Source organism: Ailuropoda melanoleuca, chromosome 20, assembly GCF_002007445.2.
Source record: "Ailuropoda melanoleuca isolate Jingjing chromosome 20, ASM200744v2, whole genome shotgun sequence".
Taxonomy (NCBI): Eukaryota; Metazoa; Chordata; class Mammalia; order Carnivora; family Ursidae; genus Ailuropoda; species Ailuropoda melanoleuca.
This window is the reverse complement of record NC_048237.1, coordinates 21,399,466-21,416,794: the sequence shown is the minus strand read 5'-3', so window position 1 is coordinate 21,416,794 and position 17,329 is coordinate 21,399,466. Positions and strand designations below refer to the sequence as shown.

The 17,329-nt window shown below is 35.4% G+C and overlaps 2 protein-coding genes across 2 annotated transcripts in view; one reads left to right on the top strand and one right to left on the bottom strand.

Moving 5' to 3' along the window:
- The window catches only part of MIS18BP1 (MIS18 binding protein 1), a 46,920-nt gene extending 37,956 nt beyond the window's left edge, over positions 1-8,964 (top strand). The window contains exons 15-17 of the mRNA XM_034648407.1: positions 6,195-6,282; positions 8,011-8,065; positions 8,234-8,964. Of these exons, the coding sequence (XP_034504298.1) occupies positions 6,195-6,282; positions 8,011-8,065; positions 8,234-8,337 (247 nt within the window). The 3' untranslated portion in view covers positions 8,338-8,964. The remainder of the gene's footprint in view (positions 1-6,194; positions 6,283-8,010; positions 8,066-8,233) is intronic.
- Positions 8,965-9,111: 147 nt separating this feature from the next.
- The window catches only part of FANCM (FA complementation group M), an 83,092-nt gene continuing 74,874 nt past the window's right edge, over positions 9,112-17,329 (bottom strand). The window contains exons 21-24 of the mRNA XM_034648408.1: positions 14,263-14,638; positions 12,308-12,599; positions 11,612-11,763; positions 9,112-9,277 (exon numbers count right to left, since the gene is read on the bottom strand). Coding sequence (XP_034504299.1) covers positions 11,625-11,763; positions 12,308-12,599; positions 14,263-14,638 — 807 coding nt within the window. The 3' untranslated portion in view covers positions 9,112-9,277; positions 11,612-11,624. The remainder of the gene's footprint in view (positions 9,278-11,611; positions 11,764-12,307; positions 12,600-14,262; positions 14,639-17,329) is intronic.

Genomic DNA, 17,329 nt, shown 5'->3' with positions numbered 1-17,329 from the left:
GTCTGCCTTTGGCTCAGGTCATGATCTCAGGGTCCTGGGATCAAGTCCCACATCTGGCTCCCTCCTCAGTGGGGAGTCTGCTTCTCCCTCTCCCCTCCACTTATGCTCTCTCTCTCTGTGTGTCTCAAATGAATAAATAAAATATTTTTTTAAAAAGTTACTAGTGTTAATAAAATTTGTCTGACTTTGGCTCAGGTTATGATCTCGGGGTCCTGGGATCGAGCCCCACGTCAGGCTCCCTGCTCAGTGGAGTGTCTGCTTCTCCCTCTGCCCCTCCCCCCACTCATGCTCACTCTCTCTCTCTTAAATAAATAAAATCTTTAAAAACAATTGTCAAGATGGCAAGGAAAAGGTGGGCAAGAAAAAATTCAAAAGGCTGAATGAATACTTGGGGAGGTGGTTATATTAGCTGACAAAGGAAAATAAGTAAACCATATGTATATATTCTAAGTTACGGAATCTTTTGTAAAACTAAGTTAAAATATCCACTAACAAAAGCAGTGGAGATACTGATGTAGCCATACGTTAGTGGATGTAAAATGAATCATACCTTTGGAAAGCATCATGGCCATGTTCAAGAACCATTAGACTAATTGTATTCATTAGAATTTATCCTACGAAAAGAAGTCAAAAATCTTTTTTTTTTTTTAAGATTTTATTTTTTGAGAGAGGGAGAAAACACAAAGGGAGAGTGAAAGGGAGAGCCAGACTCCCCACTGAGCAGAGAGGCTGATGCGGGGCTCAATCCAGGACCCTGAGATCATGACCCAAGCTGAAGGCAGACGCTCAACCAACTGAGCTACCCAGGCACCCCGAAGCCAAAAATCTTGACGAAGATAATCACTGCAGGTTTATCTTTACTGGAAGCAATGTATATATACAATAAGGATGTTCTTCATAAACAGTCAAGTACAATATAATATTAATTGCAAATTTGAGACTATTTCTGGAATTTAAATGTAAATGTTAAGAATATTAAGATCAACGCAAAAATGGATAGATACAGACAACTGATAGAAGTGTAAAAATTGTTTTAGTGAGCTAAACTTCAGGGGTAATTTTTTTATTCACTCATTTCTTAGTATTGTTACATCATCTCCAATATTAAAAGGCTACACAATGCTTTAAGAATTTAGTAACATCATTATCTGAGGTTTTTAGCCTACACAGATAATAAAGGGAGGTATTTTAAGGGAGCCATCTGAGGCTCTTACTGTGTTCCCTGCATAACAACCATGGTCCTTTAGGGGTTATATCCTTTATATAATTCTACCATCATTTCAGGTTTCTCTAAGGTTTTAATGCAAAGGAAGGTATCATCTTAATGAGGACTGAATTGTTTATTGGAAAGGTATATACACAAAAGTTTAATGTTGCTTGAGTTCCTATTAAGTGCCAAGCATAATAATCAATTAATTAGTTCTGTTTTGTTCTATTTACACAGAGATAAGCAAACCATGACCCACGGATCAAATCTGGCAGTCCACATTTTTTAGAAACAAAATTTTATTGGAACAGACATCTTCATTGTTTACTTAGTATTTCTGCTTTCATGCTACAACAGCAGAGTTGTATATTTGGGACAGAGACTATGTGGACCACAAAGCCTAAAATATATACTGTCTGACCCTTTACAGAGAACATCTGCTGACCCCTGGTCTTTTCACAACTTTTAGAAATAGGCGTCAATGGGGCGCCTGGGTGGCACAGCGGTTAAGCGCCTGCCTTCGGCTCAGGGCGTGATCCCGGCATTATGGGATCGAGCCCCACGTCAGGCTCCTCCTGTATGAGACTGCTTCTCCCTCTCCCCCTGCTTGTGTTCCCTCTCTCGCTGGCTGTCTCTATCTCTGTCGAATAAATAAATAAAAAATCTTAAAAAAAAAAAAAAAGAAATAGGCGTCATTGTCTCTGTTTAACACAGTAGAACTGAAATTTTTTAAAGGCCAAGGCTCTGTTCTGTAACCACTGATATGTTTGGTTATCTCAGTGGAAAAGACAACTTATTAGGCCACCCAAAAACATTTAGTAATAATGAGAAATTCCATTTTTATGGTTGTCTCCTGGCTCATAATAAATATTTGTTTTCTAGTTGCCAAGTCTGCAGGACAGTGCAGAAGAGGATGATATTCTGCCAAGTATGGACAAAAATCCAACAACTCCATCATCAGTTGTCTTTCCACTGGCAAAAACTCCTCAGTGTCAGCACGTCAGTCCTGGCATGCTAGCCTCTATAAATAGGTAAATATGCATATGATACTGTAGTTCTCTGCATCAGCATTTAACATTTCATGAGTTGAATAGTAGATGTCAATAATGAGAAGAGTTATTATTTAAAAAAAAAAAAAAAGAAGAATTCCTAGAAGTCAAGGATGAGCAAGTAGGGGTACTGTTCGGTAGTGTAGGGACACAGCTCACACTTTACATCAGGATAATTCTAAATGTATCAAAGTTTTATGTAACAAATTATACTATAAAATATACCTAAAGTAACCTTGGAGGATTATTGGTAATCATTGATTAGCAAAAGTCTTTTCAGAAGACAGTAACAAAAAGAATCGTAAAGTCAACCAGATAAAGTTTTACCCCATATCAACCACCATAAGCAATCAAAAGATAGTGATCTGACAAAAGAATCATGGAACTCATCAAAGGAAAAGGCTAATTTTCCTGATGCAGCACTCCTACAAATTAAGTGGAAAGGAAAGCCATTCTCATGCATTACTAGTGAGAAGATAAATTAATACAGTCTCTGCAAGCAGCAATTTTTCACTATCAAAATTGTAAATACACATGGTCTTTGACTTATCAGTCCTGCTTCTCAAACAATGAATGCACAGCTTATTAGAGTACTGCTTATAATAGCAAAAGACTGGAAGCAACTCAGATGCTAATCAAATAAATTCTGGTACATTATGTAGCCATAGAAATTAATGAAGAAATTCTTGATCTACTATTATGGTAAAATGTTCAAGATATATTAAGTGGAAAAAATTAGCTGCAGTGAATTATTTGTGTAAATAGGGGCTGTGTGTGTACTTGTATATGTTATACATGTATATATATGTGCATATATATATATATATATATATATAATTGCTTTCCTTTAATTAAATATATCTGAAAGAATACATAAACTGAAAACATTAGTAATCCCTACCAAGAGGAACTAAGATCACTTAGAGACGAGAATAACGGGGCAACGTTTTGAATTTTGAACTATGTGAATATAGGGACTACTTGAAAGATAAATAAAATTAAGAAAAATCAGGGGTGACCAGCAATTGAATGACAGAGAAAAGATGGAAAATAATAAATGTGAGGCCTGAAACTAAGCCACTCCGTCTGGCAATCAAGCAGGACAGTACTCGTTTTGTGAAGAGTCATTTCCACGGGTGTGAGTTAGAAGCCAGGTGGTAACGACTGAGAAAACAGGGGTCAGTCCTCCGAAGCTCAGTAAAATGCTAACTTGCACTTATTTGTAAAAAGATGATTTTTCCCCAGCAATCCACAAATTAGTTTTATTGTTTATTTAGTATTCATTGCAGGTGAAAGTATATTGAGAGTGCAATTTTGGACAAAATTTTTGGTAAGCACTTTGGCCAAATCATCAAAAGCTTTAAAATATTCATCTCTTTGGCCCTTGAATTATAAGGAAATATATTTGGACAAGTATGTATGTACATTTGTATGAACAAAGATGTTCATTATGAAACATAACACTGAAAATATGGAAATGACCTAAATGTCCAATAAAGTTAAGAAATTAGGATTTGTCCATATAATAATAGGTAACAATTAAAAATCATGCCTTCAAGAATTTTTAACAACAAAGGATAATGTTCAGTTGACAATAGATTTTGAAAGCTAAGAAGTTAAATTATAAACAGTATCCCAATTTGCATAACATGTATTCAGAAAGGAAATTTCTTGACTAAAAACATCACTAGCCATTATCCCCCTAGGTTGTAGAATTACACTGAAGAGAGTTTTGGTGTTCTGTTTTGTTTTTGTATCACTTTTAGAATGATGGAAAAACATCTTTTTCCCCACTAATAGAATGCATAGTAGACTCATCTATATCATGAATATATTTCCTAAAATTTTAAAAAATGAGTTTCCTAGGCCTCTACACTATCTCTTGACTCACCAGCTCTAATAGTTGGCTTCCTTTTATTTAAAATAATGAAACAATTTTTATCACTTCAGAAGTGATTTTTTCATACAGGACAGCAGACTCACAAGGTGCTGATCCTGCAGCTGGCTAGGCTTATTCATTAGCTGTGCAGCAGTGTTTCTGGTTCACATTAATATCTTAATACAGTCACACGTTTAGAAATATCTACATGTCATAGCTTTAAGGTTGCTTCCAAATTATCATAAAGGAAAGGATAATTGATCATAAAGGATCTTGAAACCAAGAGAGAGAATCAGAATTGGTGTTCAGCTGGTATTTACTATGATAAGCAGGACTAAGAACTGTAGGGGGAAATGGGAACAGCCATTCTGTTTAGTTTCAATTTGTGTCGGTAAATTGAGCCAAGCCTATTTGTTAAGAATGGGGGGGGGGGCATAAGCTAAAAAGTTAGTTGGAACCTATAAGTTAATTAAGGGTTTTCATCACCAGATATATCCTTAAAGTGGTTAACTGTAAGACTGAACCTGGAAAGGGAAGGAAGTGAACAGTAGAAAGGGGTGAGAGGTCTAATAAAAGGGAGTCCAGGAACAAGAAGTCTCAGTGAATTTTGGAAAAGAGAGGCAGCAAGACAGTGATTGGGAAAGAGCACAAATGGGACAATGAACAATAAGCAAAACCATCATTTCCTAGAATATTCTCATTCGGTGTTAACTTTAAAATATTAGGTTGAAGCATTTTGTCCATCAGTACACCACTGTCTTTGTAAAAATGGAAAAGACAAATATACTTTTTTGTTCTTAAGTTTTTATTTAAATTCTAGTTAACATAGAGATTAATATTAGTTTCAGTGTACAATATAGTGATTCAACACTTCCTTCCACACAACACCCAGTGCTTATTACTAGTGCACTCCTTAATCCCCATCACCCATTTAGTCCATCCCCCCATCTACCACCCTTCTGGTAACCATCAGTTCTCTATAGTTAAGAGTCTGTTTCCTGGTTTGTCTCTCTGTGTTTCTTTCCTTATGTTCATCTGTTTTGTCTCCTAAATTCCAGATATGAGTGAAATCATATGGTATTTGTCTTTCTCTTATTTTGCTTAACATACTTTCTATTTCTAGCTCCATCCATGTTGTTGCAAATGGAGAGCTTTCAGTCTTTTTTATGGCTGAGTAATATTCTAGATGTGTGTGTGTGTGTGTGTGTGCGTGTGTGTGTGTGTGTACACCACACCTTCTTTATTCATCAATTGATGGATACTTGGGCTGTTTCCATAATTTGGCTATTATAGATAATATTGCTCTAAACATTGGGATGTAGTATCCCTTTGTGTTAATATTTTTGTATTCTTTGGGTAAATAGCCAGTAGTACCATTGCTGGATCAGTAGCTCTATTTTTAACTTTTTGTGGAAACTCTATACTGTTTGTTTTCCACAGTAGCTACACCAGTTTACATTCCTACCAACAATGCACAAGGGTTCCCTTCTCTCCACATCCCCACCAACACCTATTGTTTGTGTTGATTTTAGCCATTCTGCTGGGTGTGAGGTGATATAGTTCATTGTACTTTTGATTTGTATTTCCCTGACAGTCAGTCATGCTGAGCATCTTTTCATGTGTCTGTCGGGCATCTGAATGTCTTTGGGGAACTATTTATTCATGTCTTCTGTCCATTTTTAAATTGGATTATTTATTTTTTGGGTGTTGAGTTATGTAAGTTCTTTATGTATTTTGGATACTATGTAATTTGTAAATATCTTTATCAGCTTTATCAGCTATGTCATTTGTAAATATCTTCTCCCATTCCATAGGTTGCCTTTTAATTTTGTTGTTTCCTTCCCTGTGCAGAAGCTCTTTATTTTGCTGTAGTCCTAATAGTTCATTTTTGCTTTTGTTTCCCAGAAAAAAAATATATATTTGCCAGAAAATACAGTTTTTCCCAGAAAATATACTTTTTAAAGATCAAAACACATTTTAAATTAATTTTGTCAATTGCTATTCAAGCAGTGGATAGGTATGGTAGTTAATGTTGACTTAAAATTTTGTATTCAAACAGGAATGATTGTGATAAATATGTTTTTCGTATGCAAAAAACCCATAAAAGTAAAGGTGGCATTGTCTGGGGCAATATCAAGAGAAAAAAAGTAAGTTTATTTATTCTTCATTTATTCATTACATCTATTGAACAGCTATCATATATGGCAAATTATGGGAGTTATAAGTTACGTAAAAGTTCTTGCCCTCAAAGTAAATAGTTAATCTTAGAGAATAATAATTTATGGAGGTACAGTGGAGGACCACCTTATGTCCTGATTGCATATTCCTTCTGACCAGATTATGGCAATCTCTTCCTCCCTCATATTTGTATTGCACACTTGCTAGAGTATAATTCTTCTCAGAGTTTCTAAACTAAACATTGGGATTACATAATCACATCCAATTTCTGTGGGTTTCATTTGTCCACCGGAAACGGTAGATACTTAAAATCAGCCTGGAGACTAAATTCTTTAAAAGAAATCTCCAAAATTGAGGGTGTAGACAGACTCAGTGATTCTTAGATTCCCCTTTTCCAGTCCCACGTTCCTGGGACTGGAGAATGAAATTTTGGTTTGTTGCAAAGGATCTGGAATCAACATAGTGAGAACGACTTGGTTGGCTTCTAGTCTCTACTTTGCCAGTGAAAAGTTGGATGGTTTTGATAATTGTTTCACAAACTTGAATGTGCATAGGAGTCACCTAGGGATCTTGTTAAACAAACAGATTTTGATCCAGTAGATTTGAGATTTCTGCATTTCTAATAGGCTTCAGGTGATAATGCCTATGTTGCTGTCCATGGACCACACTGAGTAGTAGCAAGATCCTAATCCACTCAGTCTGTTCTCTGCACAATGATGACAAGTTCAAGTGGATAGATCTATAAGGACCCTTCCTATTAAGAATTTTTATTACTCTGTATTTCTGACATCATCCTAACCACTACTGGACTTCTGTTTTCTTAATGGGTCATAATGTGAGCAGTCTACCAAACTATAATATCCTTGTGATTTAGTCCTATTTTTTCATAGACTAATATTTTGTAGCTAATGTGTGAGCATAGAAAGAGCAAAAGATTTAGTGTTAGAAATTCTGATTTCAAGACCTGACTCCCCATACCAGCTTTATAATAAGGCAGGCTATTTAGGCTTTCTAATCTCATTTTATTCATGTGTGGTTATCATTGACGTGGGAATCATGATACCGGTTTAATGTCGCTGAATGATTTTGAGAGATAAATGATAGAATAGTGTTTTTGACTCATTTCACAAGAAAAAGTACATTTATATCACAATCTGAACATAAATATGTATCTCAAAAGTTTGAACTATATTTACCCCTAGTACAGTGGGTAAACCTTGTCATATTTTCTATTCTATTCCTTTTCATTTTTTAAAGATAGCCAGCCATGACCAAAAGTTAAGAAATCATTGATGTAATAAGTAACAAGTGTAAAACACTTGAAATTTGTTATATAAATTACTATTTTTAGACAAGAATTTAAATTTTGCTAGTGGAGTGGAATGGAATGACTACTTAGATTTTGGCAACTGTCAGAGACCCATAGACTATCCTTTCATCTCTGCAGCATTAGTTTGTAATATTTTCTTATAGTCATGTTTGCCATGTTTTTGGGAAACAACATTGAATAAGTGTTCTTGCCCTAGATAAATTCAACTTAAAAGAGAAGTAGACATTTCATAGATAATTATAATGTGATTAGGTATCATTATAGGCATGAGTTCAAGGTACTTGGGATGAAGCCTGCTTCTTTGTCGATGTTTGAGACAGAATTCACAGGAGGTACTATTTAGCTATTAACACGAACTCTGTTGCAGGTTGAAACTGATTTTTCAACTCCAGCATCAAGAAAAAAAACCCTGTTTAACAAAGGTAATTTATTTTTCTTTTGGAGCTTAGTCTATTATAAGATAGTCTCTTTATTACCATAGCACTAAAATTAACTGCTCTCAAATAGGCAGACCTACTATTCATTTTCTCAGTTCTTTTCAATTACTTTTAGAAGTATATTAATCTTTTTTATTAAACCTCTCTTTACAGAATTAGGAGAAAACGCTGATATTGGAAAACTTTTCACTAATGCTATGGAGTCTTTAGATGAAGAAGAGAAAGATTATTATTTTTCAAACTCTGATTCTACATAGTAAATATGAGAAAATACTTCCAGGATTTTTATCAAGAAGCAGATATTTATATATTCTTTTGGAATATATGTATTTTCCTTATAATGTACCTTCATATGAAATTGTGGATTCCATCTCAAAGGTTTTAGGAGTTTGTATTCAGAGTAAAACATCCTTCTATAAATATTCCTCATTGCTGCAGGTTACTAAAATACAAGGAAAATTGTTTTGACTGTATATAGATATTTGTCAATTTCTGAGTTTTGCATATATTAAAATATTCTAGATAAGTCTTCTTAAGCATTCAAGTCTGTTTACTTTAAGAAAATCATGTTCCAAACAGATTTTTTAGAAGCTTCCAAGGAAATGTTGCTACCCTTAAGGGACAGGGGAGGGAGAATGAAAAGTAGATTGTACTGCTGGCTACTGAATTCATGAAAACGTTACGTTAGCATTTGTTACCACTTGGTATACAAGCCAGAATTGATCTAATGTTTAAATTACATGTTGTTCAAACTATCTAACACTCTTTCTCTTAAAAAATCTTAAGATTTTTTTCTTAAAACTTGTGACTGGCATATCTATGAAACCTATATAAACTTATTGCCTTTTCAGCATTTTATTAGGTAGAATCAGAGAACAAATTTTGTTGCATTACACCTTATTTACATATGAAGACACTTTACAAGACTGGATTAAACAAACATTCGGGTAGTTGATCTACCATTGTAAGGAGTCAAGTTAATATGCCATGTCATAGTAAACATCATTTTTCTTTCAGATAGCTCCTTTAGAAATAAACCTTTTTTTAGCTTATTCTGCCACTCTGTTTTGAAATTTGACATAGAATATTTTTCCTGTGGTTATAGTATATATTCACTTACCCTTTCTCTCCAGTTAGATTGTTCAAATAAACTTGGTTTGCTTTTATAACATTTGTATTTTGGTTGTTGTTTGATTACTGGATCATAGAAAGTAAACAAATACACACTTCGTTACTGGTTAGGCTTGTTGCCTCAAAAAATATCAGAACTTTTAGTAAAAAATACATTTTCTTGTTTCTTAAGAATTTAGTAATAATCAGAAGTTAGTTATATAACTATAGAATTTATGGAAACACAAGATTTAAAAAGAATATTGCAGAGATATTAGACTGAGTTCATAACTGTTTCTGCCACAAAGACTTTTAGATGTAGGATGGAACAAATGAAGGGATTATTTTAGAGTGAAAATACTGTTTTATAACTTAAGTTGCCAATATTTGGTATAATACCATGTTGTTTACTGTTAATGGATAGTGTTTTTAAGGAGTTAGAAGGTACTTAAATTCCATAATGGGAAATAAAAAGATAATTTTGATATAGCACAGACTTAACACCAAAAAGTGCGGCCTCCCCCCCACCCCTAGCCCCCATATTCCCTGTGTCCTATTGGAACTCCTTCAGTGTCCTTCCTAGTTTACTTAATTGTATCCCACCTGCCAGGTACCTGGTTAGTCCCGTTTCTTTCCATCAGGTCATGAGATAAGCTAGTTAAGGCTTAAAAGTAACATCCAAAGGAGACTTAAAAGTAGGCTCAAACATGGATTAATAATCAACAGGGCAGATAGTTAAGTGCCACCAATGAGTGTATAAAGAAGGCTACTGCAGCTTAAATATGGATAGAGCTCCACACAGCAAGCATAAATAAATGAAATCCTCTAGGTTATGTCCCCCACACCATGTTAATTTATAAACTATTTTGTCTGGTGGTTGGACACAAAGAATTTGAGCACACTGGTGTCTGCATGGGAGATTCATCAAAGTGGTCATCAGCCCAGGTCAGTGTGAAGTTGTTAAGGACTTGCATACTTCTGGCACGCAGCTAGGGCACAGTACCACCAAATGTCCCCACCCACATGCACCACTGATACCATGTAGCAGAAGCCAGAAGTAGCAAAACAGCACACTGAAACCAGAAAGAAGCCCCTTTCTTCCTTCTAATGACAAAGCTTAAATCATGCATACTGTAGTGAGAAATGTTCAAAAAGACCAGTCCATTATAGCAAAGCAAGATACTAAAAGGTAAATTTGAGGCTGAGAGATAAATAAATCAATAACTGCACATAACCCAATAACTTCTAGAACTTCTCTGACTTTGACAGAATTACTGAGCAGAACTATGAAATCCACTGCTCTCAGAAGAATTAAGAATTTATACTACCCCAAAGAAGCTAAGTTCACGATTAAGAGTAACTTTTTAGTGAAAAAAAGAACCATCTAGTTCCTGGGTTCTGGTTCTAGATTTCCCAGTAAACTTGAATAAGTCACTTGTTTGTGGGCCCCACTTCCATCTGATAAGAAAAGAGAAAAGCTATTTGAATTAGATGAACTCCTGAAGTCCCTGCCTGGTGTAAGGCAAGGAGAACTCTACTGTGACATTGGTTCAACTACCCTGCAATGTAACAAGAAAAGAAGGCAAGCAGAGAATAAAGGACTCTAAATGGGGGATGAGGGGAAATCCATAGTTAAAGGCTGCATTAGCACTAGACTGACTAGAAGGGCCTCAGATTTTGCAGATAAAAACATGGAGACATCTTAAAATATTAATAGCATCACAGACGCACTGTAATGGGCACAATGAAGTCCACACTCAACAACTCATCTATACTAACCAATTCTCCAAGTCTCAGCCAATATTCCACTTCTTTGAATGTAATATTTCAACAAAAAAAAGTGTATGTTGGAATTCATAAAGCAGGATCTGACTATACTTGATTGGGACACTTTTGGTAAGATGATCATATTCAATTAAATTTCATCTCTCCTAGTAACTGGAACATTTATCTCATGATATACCTACCATTCACATCTTATCCAATATGTATGTAGACTCAGGACATTTAAAATATTCTAGATGATATTATCATTTATATATAGGAAAATTATTTATGACCATTAAGTTGGCAGCAGTCAGATACCTCAGCCTATTATGCTAACAAATGGCAAGTTCCATACTATAAACTCTGGAAAATTTCTAACCTACAGCCCTAACTCGAGCTTTTACTTTCTAGTAACACCTTCAGTAAACCTTTGTTTATTCAATAAAAAATAAATTTCATAATCTAGTTAATCAAAACGATTACTGAACATCAGGTTTTCTTTTAAAATAATTTATAATCTATATAAATAAAAATGTACACAATATGAAATAGATATGGAAATATTCTTTTACATATTTCAAACTGATCATCACAAACCACAGCAATGATTACTGAAGTGCACTTAGTATTGTGAGAGTTCTTCCATAACCGCACCTGAGCAGTGTGATCATGCATCAGACTGTAGTCTTCCTTGGTTAAGGCCATCTGGTAACATCTGCATGTCAAATACATAGTGAATATATCTATAGATCTCCTCGGCCTTCTGATGAGTTATTTGTGCATACATGGAGATTTCTTGAGGTGAGCTGAAAAATAAATTAGTAGAACTTTTAACTCATACAATTTAATATTCTTACTTAACACCAAATGTAAAAGAGTATGTCTTAGCATGAGTTTAAAACACTTATTCTTCATATTTAAAGTCATATATAACAATAATTTCAATATCTTACACACAGGTCTTTAGTTTAATTAAAATATCCTATTTTCTGAAATCCTTTCAAGCAATATAATAGACAAAAACTAGTAAAATTTGTACTGTCACATTTGTCTAGTTCCAGAACTAAACAGCCTAGAAATGTTAGAATGCAAGCTCAAATATAAGAGCTGTTGGTCTAGCTCCCAGAGGGCTCTAAGTTCCCCAAAGGCAGTGGCTCTTACTGCCCCCCATTAAGAACTTCAGTTTCATGCAGTGTCTGTAACATACTGGCAAGCAAAATGTCTTTACTGAGTGAGATAATCTTAACAGGTGCTATATACATCTTTATTTTTTTAAAAATTAAAATTTCTATGAAATACCTCTAAGAATCATTTAAAAGCAACCATCTAAAAATATTAAGACAGACATACCTGTTAGTCATCTCTTTGACAGAAGAAAACCGGTGACACATATTTAATGCGGTTATATAACTTATATTGGGAATACTTAGATAAAACTGAAGTGCCTCACATTTACTTCTGCTCACCACTGTTGGAACATGAATACCAACATTCTTTCTTTGTTCTACTAAAGACAGTTCCTTTAGCAAATCTGCAGTTTCTTCTTGGCAGGAACTGAAAAGAATTCGGATTCCAGCACCAATTAAGGTAGTCAGCAAGTTGTCATAGCTCTTTGTCCTCCTAAACATCCTGGAAGTGTCTCCTAAATATTTCATATTTAGAAAAATGCAAACCTTAGTAACTTACATTAAGTAGAATCATTAATACTATATGTTATTAAAATCCCAAGATTTACAGCCATTCAGCAAACTAGTGCCACCTTACGTTAATGAGAAAGCCTCAACTAAAGATTTAAAGTGATTCTCAAGTATCTGGAAGATAAAATAGGAAGAACTATCTTTATGAGTGTCTTCAATTGGAATCAAATAGGAAGATGAGTCAGCAGGAGAGCTTATATTCCTAGATAACTCATTCCTGAAGACCAAGACCATATTATCTCTAAAATTCTTCATAACGTTAGCACTGATGAATAGCTCAAGTATTGGCTTAACTGATATAAAATCTTATATATTTATTTAAGAGTAACTCAAAACTCTGCATACCCATTTTAATGTTATCTTTAATATTTGCCTATTAAATTACTTCCCTACCTTTCCCACTCATTTCTTTTCATAGTCTATCCTCCATCCTTTTGGGGGCACTTTTCGTTATGGAAAAACAATACTTTTTCCATAACCTTTTTTTTTCCTGTAACTTTTGCCATGTTACTTTCCTTTTATTCCAAATCTATTTCCTTTATAAAGGATATGTTGGTAAAGAGAAAATTATAGAATTTTAGCACTAAAAGGACCCAAGAGACCACTTCATCTAAAGCCCTCACTTGTCGAAAGAAAAAGAAATAAACGAACAAACAAACTTGGCTACTCAAAGTGACTTATCCAAGGCCGCATAGTTTACCAGTGACAGCATGGGGATAAAAAGGTACAACGCTCAATTACCAACCCAATGTTTTATATAAACTACATTATTTCTTTTTACTATATACTCTGTGACTGTATAATTCTTGAATTCTTCCACTCGCCCTTTGCCTGCATGACTTCACTTAGTCCTCATAATTATCACAAGATGAATAGGACAAATAGATTATTAACCCTCAAAGGGACTGCTTTGTCAATGCAACATCACATAGCTATTGTGACACCAGAATTCAGTGTGTCTTCTGATTCCATATTCCATGACCTTTTTTATTATTCTCAGGCCTCCCCCTACAATTAAATATCACCCAAAGAAATTCCCTAACTGAAGCTCCTATGCATCCTTTTCAGCTCCCGAATAAGAACTCCCAAGTATTCAACTGAAAAACCCCTTATACCTTGTATCTGCTCTTCTATGATATTCATAATTTCAATAAAAAGCACCACTACCTAACGGCCCAGTGAAAGAAGCTGATCGATTCAAGAGTAATTCTTGCCTCCTTCCACCAACTACTGCTAATCCTGCCTCCTAAATCCCCTAAATCCTCCTCCTTTTCCCCACTACTGCCTTAAAGTCCTCATCCTTTCTGAAGCTCCTGAAAAAAGGCATGACTCACTTGCCATGACTGATTCACTTGCCTTCAATTTCTCACTCTCAAACTGCATTTTAACACAATAACTAAAAAAATCCAGAATAAACCTATTTATGAAGTTAATAATAATAGCATAACATAAACACAATGACTAATGAAAAACATGGCTTTATATAAAGTGACATTTTTGCGTCAGGTGTTTGTATTTTAAGAGTTTTCCACATCCTGACAGAAGAGTGAACTTAATAACAGTCGAGTTCCTTTACAGCCTTATAAACAAAAACATTTAAATACAAACCTGTTTTTTCTCTGTCCTTCTCCACAATCACACATATTCTTTCAAACATGCTCTGTAGGTACTGGATCTGGTCAATGAGTTTGTTCTTATTGATACTATTTAACATCTCTGATTGAGACCTCCTTTCCACCACCATGCGGTTACTCACAATGTAGTCACAACCATTAAGAGGACAAACCTCTACTTGTAAGCCATGAATTGCCCTTAGGGAAGAAATTACTTCTGATCCAGAAGTGATTTCACAACTATCTACAAGAATACAAGTTCTTTGGCCTTCCTGTGGAAGTCTAAGAGAAGCATGTGTGCCAGCCAAATGTGGTCTTGAATTGGAACAGTTTGCCACTGAAGTTCTCGAATCCTCCAGAGTACTACCAACCTGAAAAGGTGGAAAATATTGATAACAATCATTAGTGCCATAAACTTCTAACACCTGAAATTGATTTTCCTTACTAATATTACAATTTCCTCTTTTTAACTGTTTTTTCTTCCTTCGATATGATCAAAGTGACTCTGTACATTGAAGGACCAAGCTACCACTTCGCACCTAGTAGGATGGCTATAATTCAAAACAAAACAGTAGAATAAATGTCAGAATGTGAAAAAACTGAAACATACACTGCTGGTGGGAATGTAAAATAGTATGGCCACTGTGGAAAACAGTTTGGCGATTCCCCAAAAATTAAACACAGAATTACTGTATGACCCAGGAATTTTACTCCTAGGTATATACCAAGAAGAACTGAAAACAGAGACTCAGATACTCTTTTGCCAATTAATTTTGGAAAATTCTTAGCGATTTCCTGTTCAAATATATCTTCTAACCTTTTTCTCTTCTCCTTAATTCCAATTATGTGTATCTAGACTGTTAAATTCAGTCCCATAGCTCTTGGATGCTCCATGCTGGCTTTTTTTTCCACCCTTTACGTTTGTTGGCTCATTCCATGATTGTGTTGAGTCTACTGATGGGCTCATTAAAGATACTCTTCATCACTCTTACCATGCTTTCCATTTCTAGCATTTCCACTTTCTTGTTCTTTATATTTTACATTTCTGGAATGATGGTCTCTTTCTGTTCATGCACATTTGCTTTACTTTTCCACTAGAACCTTTAACATATTAATCAATGTTATTTTAAAATCCCTGTCTGGTATTTCCAACATCTGAGTCATACCTGAATCTGACTCTTGAGCATGTTTTTTTCTTCCTTCTATATACCTTGTAACTTTTGGTTGAAAGTCAAACATCTTGTGTAAGACAATAGTAATTATAGAAATAGGTATGCTTTTTTTTTTTTTTTTTTTTTTTTTTTTTTGGCTAGTCCTTTATAAAGTGTATGGGGTTTAATTAATCTAGTCAAAAGTTGAGATGAGTTTAGGGTTTTGTTTCCTTTTAAAGAATTTGTTTGTTTGTTTCTTTGTTTGTTTGAATGAGAGAGAGAGCACACAAGCAGGGGGAGAGCGGAAGGCAGAGGAAGAAGCAGACTCCCCACTGAGCAAGGGGCCTGTGCGGGACTTGATCCTACGATCCTGGGATCATGACCTGAGCTGAAAGCAGACGCTTAGAGACGCTTAACTGACTGAACCACCCAGGCGTCCCGGTTTTCTTATTGCTATGATTACCCTAGGTACAATCAGAGGCTTCAAATCCCCCTAATGTGACTTTGTATTTAGGGTGGGACAGGGTTTTTCAGATGATTTTTCTTAATATTCTCTCAGCTTTAAATCTCTGTTAGCCTGCACCTCAGAAAGGTTCTCTCTTCATACTCTTGTCCCTCTCTCAGCAGTTGATTGCTTTTGTTATTTAGTGCTCATTAGCCTAGTTGGAGGGAACGTTAGGCATATGAGGTGCCATGGCGACAGCAAGGCAGGTAATGGGGGGAGTGAGGGAAAGTTCTACCTTCCTGCTTCAGCCTGAGCAGTACTTGTGTCCCTCAGTCTCAGAAATAGGATCTTCTCAGGGATCCTGCCCTCCCTCCCAGTGGTGGGAGATCTCTCATGTTCTAGGCCCAAGATGTTTTAATGCTCCTATCTCAGGTATAGAACATTTTTTTCCTTTTGCCTTCCTTCATCTGCAAAGGGTCTCTGCCTAGGCTTTGAGGTATAGCTATAAGGTATGCTGCTCATCCCCAGCAGCTTAAAGCTTTTTGTTCTATAGGGGAAATAGGGGAGAAGGAACCAGATGGGATTTGCTGCCTTTTCCCCAGTAACTGCTGGTCACTTCCCCAAGGCCTGGCATCAGCACGGCTTTCTCTGATTCTCAATCTTTCCTGTGAACACCTGATTGAGTCTATGGAAACTAGCACATGAGGGGTTATGAATTCCTCTCTGTCTGCAACTCCCAGGGGTTCTAAACTCTCATGCTAGTTCATTGCCTTTTGCAATTTATTAAAGTTTTAGCGGAATTCTTCTAACCAAATTATACAGTGCCCAGTGACTGTCCCAAATCAACTAGTCTCTCGCTGGAGACACTTGTCTTTCCCTAGAGATGAGGCTCATCAGTTTCCCTACAACTTCAGCTCCATAATAGTTTCAAGTAAAACCATGACTCTTTGGATTATCTGGCTTTTTGTTGTTGTGACTAGAATGGGAACAATGTTCTTTCCAGTTTTCTACATACTAAGCTAAAGATGGAAGTCCTAATCACTCAGAAATAATCTTCAAAATAATTCAGTATTCAATTTCAAAAAACAAAAAATAAATGTAAAAAAAAAATTGTACTAAAGAACCAAAAGAGAATACTGGGAATACTTGGTTGTTTTGAAATAGAAAATGGCTTCCTAAACATGACACTGAAGTTCAGAAACTGTAAAGAAAAAAAAATTGAAACTGTATAAAAAAGTTACCTCTTCCAAAGGTAAAACCCACCATAAACAAAAATATACCTCATGATCTTACCTCTTCTAACTTGAAGTGAGAAAAATCATACTACATTGTAGTATAAATAACAGAAGATCAGGCTCCCTGCTGGAAGCCTGCTTCTTCCTCTCCCACTCCCCTGCTTGTGTTCCCTCTCTCGCTGGCTGTCTCTCTCTGTGTCAAATAAATAAATAAAATCTTAAAAAAAAAAA